We start from the raw sequence: 10,016 nt of genomic DNA on the forward strand, positions 1-10,016 counted from the left end.
ACATGGGAAAAAACATTTTGAAATTGTCTTTAGCACAATACAAAGTCAACAATAACTAAGACGTATGTGGAGGTGTATCTGTGTGAGTGTCAATGTAAATGGGTACTGCACTTTGGCTAGCATCCGTTCGGCAACCTCGTTAGTTTTAGTTCCATGTTATGCTGCAGAATGAGGAATAATATCCACTATGGTACTAATGAGAGTTATAGTGTCTTGGGATTGTAGAGGCAAACACACACATGCACATACTGATGTATTGATATTTTACAGTAGCAATCTCTTACTGTCTTAATAAAAATGCGTTTATAACAATCCATAAACTTGGTGAGCCACTCTACATTAAATTATAAAAAGGACCATAAATAATTTCTTGTAATCCTTGTAAAGTGAAACATTCAACACATTCCCCATATCAAAACAAACAACAAACTACGTAAAACATTTACCCATATGATTCTATCATGAACTATAAAAATGACAGCACGCACAGTGATATTGTCATGATCCTGGGTCCTTTTGACCCAGCGTTTTGTGTTTTCTCTTCGCGATTTTGGTTCTGTTCTCTAATTGGTGTTTACCCTGTTCCCCCCCGTGTGTTCCTGTTTTATTGTGAAGGTCTGCGTCTTATGTGAGTGTTTTCAGTTTGCCTCCCTGGTCTCGTCATGTTAATCACTCCCAGCTGTGTCTCCCACCTGTGTGTAATCTCCCTGTGTTCTCTGAGTGTATTTAAGTTGTATTTTCTGTCTTGGTAATCGCTGGTTCGTCTGTGTTGTTTCCCCTCGGTCTCCCTGCGTCTCCCCGTATGTATTTCTCCGGACCTCCCTGCATCCTCGTTTCTGGTTTGTCTTATTAGTTTACCCAGTTTAGGTTTCCGGTTTCATGTTTTGTCGCCACCGCTGTTTGTACTCACACCCCTGTAAATAAACACTCATCTGCACCAGAGCTGCCGCATTTTGGGTCCTATTTCATATTCCACACGGCTTGCCCCGGCAAACCGTGACAGTACGAACCAGCCACCATGGACCCAGCGGCAGTGAATCCGTCCGAGGAGCTCCAGGACGACATTGCGTACAATGTGGAGATTCTCCTCGGGCTATGGCTGGAGAACCCTCCAGAGGAGCTTCGTCGTGCCGTGGAAAGTCGGCTACAACAGCTCTTTTCTGGCCTGCCATGGCTTCTGCAGTCGCTTCCTCCGACCATGCAGGCTTTTCTCCGGCTCACACCGCACCTTCTCTCAGCCACTCCTGCCTCGCTGCCCGACTCGCCGGATGTGATCTTGCCCGGCCCGTCGGAGCCGTCTGCGGGGAGGAAACGCCGATCGCGCCGCAAGTGCGCCACCCCACAGCCGGACGTTCGGGCTTCTAAATCGCCGGCTGTGGTGAGTGAGGACTCTTTTTCATTTTTGGACTGCATGACTGTTCATTCAGGGGCTGCGTTTTGTGTGGCGGATGTCAACGCGAGCTGCTTATCGCCTGTGCAGCTACCGGCAGCTAAGTTAGCTCCCCCGCAGCCACTCTCAGCTCGGTTAGCTCCCCCGCAGCCACTCTCAGCTCGGTTAGCTTCCCCGCAGCCACTCTCAGCTCGGTTAGCTCCCCCGCAGCCAGTGCTCCTCTCAGTTCAGTCTCCTGTGCCTCCTTCAGTTCAGTCTCCTGTGCCTCCTTCAGTTCAGTCTCCTGTGCCTCCTTCAGTTCAGTCTCCAGTGTCCCCCTCAGTTCAGTCTCCAGTGTCCCCCTCAGTTCAGTCTCCAGTGCCACCCTCAGTTCAGTCTCCAGTGCCACCCTCAGTTCAGTCTCCAGTGCCGCCTGTAGCGCAGGCCCCAGTAGCTCCAGTGCCGCCTGTAGCGCAGGCCCCAGTAGCTCCAGTGCCCCCGCTACCCGTAGCTCTGGCTCCAGTATCACCGGTTTCACTCATTCACTCCATGCAGGGAGAAAGTCTAATTTCACCTCAAGGTGCTTTTCATGGTTCAGCCGCCATTGGCACAGTTTGCCGCTCCAGGGCTTCCCCAGAGGCTAGGTCTCAGTCCCCGGCTGATTCTGGACCCCTGAAGTTTATGCAGCCACCTGAGAACTGCACCATGTCAGCGTTGCCTGGGCAGAGCCAGTGCTCAGTGCATCGCCAGTTGCCTTTGTGTTTGCCAGAGGACTCCATGACTGCTGGCTTAGTGGTGACTTCTGCTGGAGGGTCCGTAGGACCGCTCCGGCCTTCGTCTCTAGTCTCCGCTGGGGGGTCCGAGAGACCGCTCCGGCCTTCGTCTCCTGTCTCCGCTGGAGGGTCCGAGGGACCGCTCCGGCCTTCATCTCCTGTCTCCGCTGGAGGGTCTGAGGGGCCCGTTCAGCCTCCTGCCTCCGCTGGAGGGTCCGAGGGGCCCGTTCAGCCTCCTGCCTCCGCTGGAGGGTCCGAGGGGCCCGTTCAGCCCATCCAGCCGCCTGCTGTAGCTCCATCATCATCCTCGCCTGCTGCAGCTCCAGGGCCTTCAGCCTCGCCTGGTCCGGCCTCCGTGTCTTCAGCCTCGCCTGGCCCGGCCTCCGTGTCTTCAGCCTCGCCTGGCCCGGCCTCCGTGTCTTCAGCCTCGCCTGGCCCGGCCTCTGCCTGTGCTTCGCCTGGTCCGGCCTCTGCCTGTGCTTCGCCTGGTCCGGCCGTTGCCTTCCGCACGTTGCCTTCCGCACGGCCGGCCCCTGGACCGCCATCGCCTGAGTGGCCGCCGTTGCCGTCCGCACGGTCGGCCCCCCGAACTGTGTCCACGTCGCCGCCGTTGCCGTCCGCACGGTCGGCCCCCTGAACTGTTTGGACTCCTGTGCTGTCGGCCCCCTGGCCGGCCCCCTGAACTGTTTTGGACTCCTGTGCTGTCGGCCCCCTGAACTCTTCTGTTTTGGACTCTGTTTTTTCCTGTGTTCTGGTGTGCTTCGTTTCTTTTGGTTTTGGACTCGTTTTTTGTTTTTGTCTTTTGGCCTTCTGGTGCTCCGGTTTTGTTTTGCTCGAGCCCTCCTTCCTGGGCCCCCGCCGCCCGCCCTGGTCGGGTTGTTTTCTGTTTTTTCTGGCTGTTTTGTTTCTTGTTGGGCTGTCTGGGGCCAGCCTTTGAGGGGGGGGGTACGGCAAACCGTGACAGATATATTTAGATGCAGTCATATAGTATATCAAGTATTAAGTGTTCCTGTATAGAAACCCTATGTGTACATACACATGCCTATATATATGAAAGAGGGGGGAAAAGGGGGAAGGAAAATGAATAATACCTGAGGGGGAGTAGGTCAGGCCAAGCAGGAGAGTTTCTGGAGGTTAAAAAAAACAAAAGGCCTTTGGGGATTGCCCTGAGGTAGCGTTGGTTCCAGGCACTTGTGCTCCACATGTGATGTCACCTGGTGAGAACAAAGGGCACATAATGCACAACGGTCTTGTCGCGTTTATGGATGAAAATGATAGTTGCTTTAATGACAACCCCTGCTACAGTGTCAGCCCGAGTCACTCATAATCTTATTCAGAATCAACACGACAGAAAAAAAGGTTATTCGTGGCATTAAACAAAAAAAATTAAATAACACATTAAATAAAAATGTCAAGCAAATATAGATATATTTACTCAGACATATGCAATATCCATTTTTATGAAACCCAGACTTTTGAAAGAAGTTGGATGCAGGTCATTCAATTAAAGCTCTTCTGACTTCTAAGTTTTTTTTTCCCCTCTTCAAGGACTTATTACATCACTCTTTTTCTTCAAATCATCTTTATTTTATCACCTTTGGAAAGCTTTTTGTTTTTCAATTTGTGCATGCTTTGCAAGTTATATTGGTCTGCCTGCAGTGTATGCTTGGTAATTTTGCTTTGTTTCCATGCTATAACTCCATAAGTGTGTGTGGCCCATCTACCATATATTTATAATGACGTAGATTGGAGCCCTGGGTTCTTTTCTCTTATTACAGTATGAATTGAAACTCAAGATTATGTAACTTAAATTACCCCCAGAAAATAAATACAAATTAATAATGCACTAGGATCATATGCTTGAATGACTTACATCTCATAGCAATGCGCAAATATTTTTCACCATAAACAAAATGAACCTACTGAGTACTTAAACGTAAAAGTGTCTGTTCACTGATTCTAATTAAAAAAAATAAAGTCCACTTTTGTTTAGTTGTTCAACTGAAATTTCAGAGTAATTTCATCAATTAACAATAACTATCTTATTTTAAGCCGTTAAAACAACATAAGGGAAAGTAAAAGTCGCAGGACTGAATCGTAGCTGGGGATCGTTGTGACCCCAAACTTAATGGTCGCTTCGCTCCATCTGAAGTAAACAAACGGGGTAGTAGCTTTGGAAAGTCTCGTGTCCAGCAGAGAAGACTCTGGCAAGCAGGCCTCAACTCCGAAGCAGCGCAGAAGCTCTCAAGAACAGCTGCAGAATATATGGGGTGTGTCTGGGCCACTTTGGGCACTGCGTGTTTGCTGTCCACTTTCAGGCCACCAAAATGTCCAAACAGGGCAACTAGCTGCTCACAGTCTGGATGTTCTGCCAGTTAGCCACCACTTTATCAATAAACAGTAAACTTCCATGCAGCAGACTTCAGGTCGACATTCGCTGCTTTGCAATGCCAAATAGTTCCTGGGTTATCTAACCGACAACCCAAAACGTTTGCAGTAGAGCTGTATTGATATGATATGTATTGCGATATAACTTCTTCTCGATAGGAAAATACAACTATCGCGATAGACCTCATCTCTCTCTCTTCCTCTTTAAAAAAAAAAAAAAAGGAACAGCCAATCCAAATTAAGTAGCGCAGAGCCGATCCACGTCACGTGCCTTGTTACGTACAGCACAAGTGCCAAGCCGCACGTGCGTATTTGTTTGCGAAGCAGCTAACCACCGTGTCGACCGGGTAATGGAGAAAATGAGTGTACCAAGTAGAGAAAAATCGACCGAGAGCTCGGGTGACCACGTTACCGAAGAGAACACGGATGGCGGTTCGAATGCCGAAGAGATTGTCGAAAAGTAGGGCCAGAAAAGTTCCGTAGTGTGGAGATATTTCGGCTATTTGAAGTCTGACAAAAAACAGAGTAGCACGCACTGTAAGTTGTGCCGAAAGCATGTTCCCACCAAGTCTGGAAATACAACAAACCTTTTTCATCACCTGAAGCAGTGCCACCCACTAGAGCACGCTCAATCTCTGACTGAAAGTGCTAATTTGTCATCGAAAACAACCAGGGGAATCCCTGCGAAGCAGCAACAGTCAATTGAGTCGGCTTTCTCCAGCGTCTTACCATATGACAAAAAAGCTAAGAGACATAGCGACATAACGAATGCCATAGCCTACTGTCCTGCTAAAGACATGCTACCAATAAACACGGTCGAAAATGAAGGATTCAAGCAGCTAATTAAGGTACTGGATCCTCGTTACCAACTCCCTGGACTTCAACATTTCTCTCAGACAGCGCTTCCAAAGCTATATAGAGAGCGCCGTGAGGCTGTTGAGAAGGAGCTACAAACTGTATCGTTCTTCGCTACTACATCTGACATGTGGTCAAGTCGCACGTCAGAACCTTACCTTAGCCTTACTGCCCACTATATCGACCAAGACTGGAATCTGAAAAGCAAATGTCTTCAAACTGCCTACCTTCCCGACGACCACACGGGTGAAGTAATTGCATTAGGACTGTCAGAAGCGCTTGCATCCTGGGGACTGAGTGAAGACAAACAAGTCTGCATCACAACTGATAGTGGGACAAATATAGTGAAGGCCACATCCCTGAATAACTGGACCCGGCTGCAGTGCTTCGGACATCGACTTCACTCAGCTATCGGTAAGTTGGGAAGCAGAATAAAATTAAAAATGCCTTTTTTAATTGTGTTTTTGAGCCCATGTAAATATATTAAAAGCTAGAGATCTAAATCACTTCCATGATTATTGTTAAAAAATAAACATCAGAAAGAATATTCTTCATGTCAGCCTATTTATTTGAAGTAATAGTTGCTGTTGGCATGCATAATAGGCAAATATTCAGTCACTCTTCAGTGTAAATCAAGTTGACAAAATGTGCCAAATAAAATTTAGAATTTTGGGATTCTATCAGGATCCCAATTGGCTAATACAGAACCTCAGCTCTTTTTCCTATAAAGAACATTAAATTATGATTCCACCAAATAGGGCAATTCAAGACAAAAAGAACAAGTGATGAAAACGTCAAATATAACAATGATGTTGATAACACCAGCCTCTGTCACCTTTTTAAATATAAGAAAAAAAAATTTGGACAGTCTGTCAGCAAAATTTAAAAAAGTAAAAGTACAATAAAAAAAAGTACAATCATAGCAAGTAAGTGGGTTTTCAGGGCAGTGAATTTTATTTGTGACTGAAAAAAAAATCAAAAATCTTAAATTAATTTCTGAGGTTAATATGTGCTATTATTTACCTTTTTATCCACAGAAAAAGCCGGCAAAGACAAGAGGGTGGAGCGAGCTGTGGCCGTGTGTAAGAGAGTGGTGGCCGCCTTCAGTTTCTCTTGTAAGAAGAAAAGGGAATTGGCTGCTGCTCAGGAGGAGCTTCACCTCCCCCAGCACAAGTTAGTGACAGAGTCACCCACCAGGTGGGGCTCACGCCAAAAAATGGTTGGGAGGGTTCTGGAGCAACATAAAGCTATCTCTCAGGTCCTCAGTGCAGATAAGAAGACCAGGCACTTGGTTCCCTCCTGGCAAGATCTAGATGTTCTGGAGTCTGTGCATGTGGCCCTGAACCCACTACTGGAATTCACAGATTCACTTTCTGGAGAGTGTTACGTGAGTGTGTCCTACCTCAAGCCGATGCTTCACCTTTTCAGAACACAGATTCTGAAACCATCTGAGGATGAAACACAACTTACAAAAGACCTTAAGATGACAGTCATGACATACCTTGATGAAAAGTACAATCACCAGATTACAAATGAACTGCTTGATGTTGCAACCCTGGTAGATGTAGTACAATACATTAATGCAGAACATGTTGATGCCATCAAAATGAGAGCAGTGTCTGAGATGTTGGGGCAAATTGAGCACCCGTCCACTTCAGCTGGAACGGAGGAAACAGAAGATGGTGGAGCTGCTGCAGTACTACCAACCCAGAAGAAACAGAGAAAGTCACTGGGCAGCTTCTTTAAGAAATCCCACCCCACCAGCACAGGGCTCACTGAGAAGGAGACAGTTGAAAAGGAGCTTGAAAAGTACTTGCTGGCACCTGATGCAGACAGTGAAATGGACCCACTTGAGTGGTGGAAAATCAACGACAGAAGCTTCCCAAGAGTTAGCTGCCTGGCAAAGCGCTACCTGTGCATCCCCGCAACCAGCAGCCCCTCTGAGAGGGTATTTAGTACAGGGGCTAATATTGTGACTTGCCACAGGGCCGCTTTAAAGCCTGAAGCAGTGGATAGACTTGTCTTCCTGTCCCACAACCTGTAGGCTTTTGTCAGACTAAAGTTTTATTTTTATATATATATATATATGTTGCACCTTGGATGTGTACCTAGGATTTAAAGAATGTTCTGTTAGCATCTTTATTTTAAAACTGTTTGAAAAGCTAAGCTATACAACAAGGAGAGTGAGAATTTCCATTTAGTTCTCAGTTCATTTGATATTGACAAAAGTTAGTTAGTCAATTTTGTCTGTTCTTCTGTAAAACAAACTAAGATTTATTTTTAGAATTAATATTTTGTTTCTAAGTGGAATTGACAATTTAGTAGTCTGTTTTGTTTGTTCTATTTTCAAACTTAAACGCTTTAGCGGCTGCCTTTTGTGTAGTTTGCAATATTTGCCTCTATTTATCTGAAACTGAAGTTTCATTTTCCTTAAGTACATCTGCCCTGTTTAACTTATTATGGGAAATAAATATTTAAATCAAAACAAGCTGCTGATTATTTCACATTTTAATTGTGAGCAATGGCACATTTAAATCTTACAAATTTAGTTATTTGGCTTATATCATGATATATATCGTTATCGCCTGAAATGAAAAAAACATATCGTGATATGAAAAAATCTTATATCACCCAGCTCTAGTTTGCAGTCATAAACTGTAGCTTTAAATCACCACAGGATGCCTCTCGCTTCTGCGTTAGCTCCTCTAGTCGTCTCACTTTGCCTGCTCCGAGACGCCACACGTCTGCACTTGTGTCTAGTTCACCTCCACTGGGACAAAACTGAATTATCAAAGTAACACGTTTTTTTAAACAAAATAAATATAACCTTTACATTCTTATCATTTTAATCATGGATTGCATCACACAACAAAGCATACATTTAACTCTTTTTAACTTTGCAATATTTATCTTTTATGAACTGCGTATTTATAACAGTTTCCTCTTTCTTTCTTTTTTCTTTCTTTCTTTTTTTACTAAGCTACATATATATTCTGTCTTTGGTCCCTTTGAGCAACAAGATGCTCTAAAAGATGCTCTATATTGCCAAGCCTTTCAATATCTTAAAATTCAAATGAATGTCTGAAATCAGGAGAGAAGTAAACCTAAATAGGTACTTTAGAATTTGTGTAAAGAACGAAGTGCGTTAGATAGGAGGACATGGTGGGTATGTTGAAAAAAATGGGTTTTATTTACCCTAAAAATGAAAAAGAAATATACAAAATGAATTAACACTGGGCACTTAAAAAAAGTCAAATGAACAGAACTAAACTACAGTCAAAATAAAAACTTCACATAACTTGAAGCTAACTGCTGTACAAAATAAATCTGATCTAACACACAAGAAATTAAGGGGATTTGAATACTGGCTGATGAGACCAGGTTGATGCATAAGAGTAATACTAACAAACTATTTAACAGTGAAGAAACAAAAACAACAGTTAGTCTCATAGTTACTTCAAATAAGTAAAACTAAACACAAGACTAAGCAAAAAATGCATCTCACAAGTCAAAGAAAATTTAAGATGAGTCAGCAATCAGCGATCAACACTTCCTGTATATAACTGCACGGCATTCCAGAACACAATTTTTGCTCTTCATAGCACCAGCAACCCTCAGCAGCCACATGGACCCTCAAGCACCAGTAAAAGAAAGAAATTAAAAAATGAATGTAACTATATTGAATGTAAAATACATAAAAAAGGACTGTGTGCCATTATATTTGTGTGTCTAAGACATGTTACCAATTTCAGAGTTGTGTGGCTGCATGTGTGCCAATCACAATTCTAATTACATTTATTAGCAAAAGTAAAGTAATTAATCTTCTACTTCTACCATGTCTCTTGCAAACCATGATCTGATTTTTTATTTATGCTAAAATGTTTTAAATCATTTTAATTGCACTACGTACACTTAATTGCAACTGAACTTAACGGAATTGAAAAAAAGATTCCTTCTGATTGAAATCTGGAAACAAAAAACCAAACCAAAGAGACAAAAAACCAACTCAATCTCCGTGTACAAAGAAAAGAAGATGGAATACTCAAAACAGAATTGGCTATATTACAAAAAAGATCAAAAGAAAACAATTTTATATTATATTTAAGATTCAAACACTTAAAGTCCACAGTTTTTGTAAAAACACTCAGTTATGTAAGGCAGTGAGAAATGGAATGAATGATCAGACTAATCTCTGCAGCAAGCTGCAGGCATGTTGAAGCTGGCAGTGTCTTTTTTTCCTTTGCACTGCTCCTTCAAAAGGAGGAAAGGCAATACACCATGCTTTGTTTGAGCCTAAATTCTTCCCCTCAAAGGATGCATGGCTCTGGCAATGATTGTTAGAATTAAAGATTAAACCAATAAAACAGGAGTGTAATAACAATGAGAGACATCAATTTGATGTGGTGCGCTCTACTGAGACTGAACCACATAATTATTTGGAGGTGTAATTGAAAACCAGATTAGGGAAGCAAATGAACATCAAAAATATGATTAGAACTGTTAATGAAAGGGATGCCAACTTCTTTTTTATAATAACTTTGAAAGTGTCTGTTATCATTAAGGACAAACAATATGAAAATTATATGACTAAATCCAGCTGAAACTTAATTTCTGTCTGTTTTCAGACGATA

General features: G+C 43.5%; 1 protein-coding gene across 1 annotated transcript; it reads left to right on the forward strand.

Moving 5' to 3' along the window:
• The first annotated feature begins 4,972 nt into the window (after positions 1-4,972).
• LOC146668710 (E3 SUMO-protein ligase ZBED1-like) lies at positions 4,973-7,429 on the forward strand. The gene is made up of 3 exons (XM_085408735.1): positions 4,973-5,799; positions 6,423-6,772; positions 7,028-7,429. Exons 1-3 carry the CDS (start codon positions 5,328-5,330, stop codon positions 7,427-7,429), a joined length of 1,224 nt encoding a protein of 407 aa, XP_085264861.1. The 5' UTR covers positions 4,973-5,327.
• Positions 7,430-10,016: the final 2,587 nt, after the last annotated feature.

This window comes from Rhamphochromis longiceps, linkage group LG6, assembly GCF_057381845.1.
Source record: "Rhamphochromis longiceps isolate RC_006_pf linkage group LG6, R_longiceps_female_GT1.1, whole genome shotgun sequence".
Lineage (NCBI taxonomy): Eukaryota > Metazoa > Chordata > Actinopteri > Cichliformes > Cichlidae > Rhamphochromis > Rhamphochromis longiceps.

Coding starts and splice junctions, on each gene's coding strand:
- LOC146668710 (XM_085408735.1), top strand. CDS start 5,328: ATGCTACCAATAAACACGGTCGAAAATGAAGGATTCAAGCAGCTAATT. Junction 5,800..6,422: donor TCGACTTCACTCAGCTATCG/GTAAGTTGGGAA, acceptor TTTTATCCACAG/AAAAAGCCGGCAAAGACAAG. Junction 6,773..7,027: donor CACTTTCTGGAGAGTGTTAC/GTGAGTGTGTCC, acceptor GGGCAAATTGAG/CACCCGTCCACTTCAGCTGG.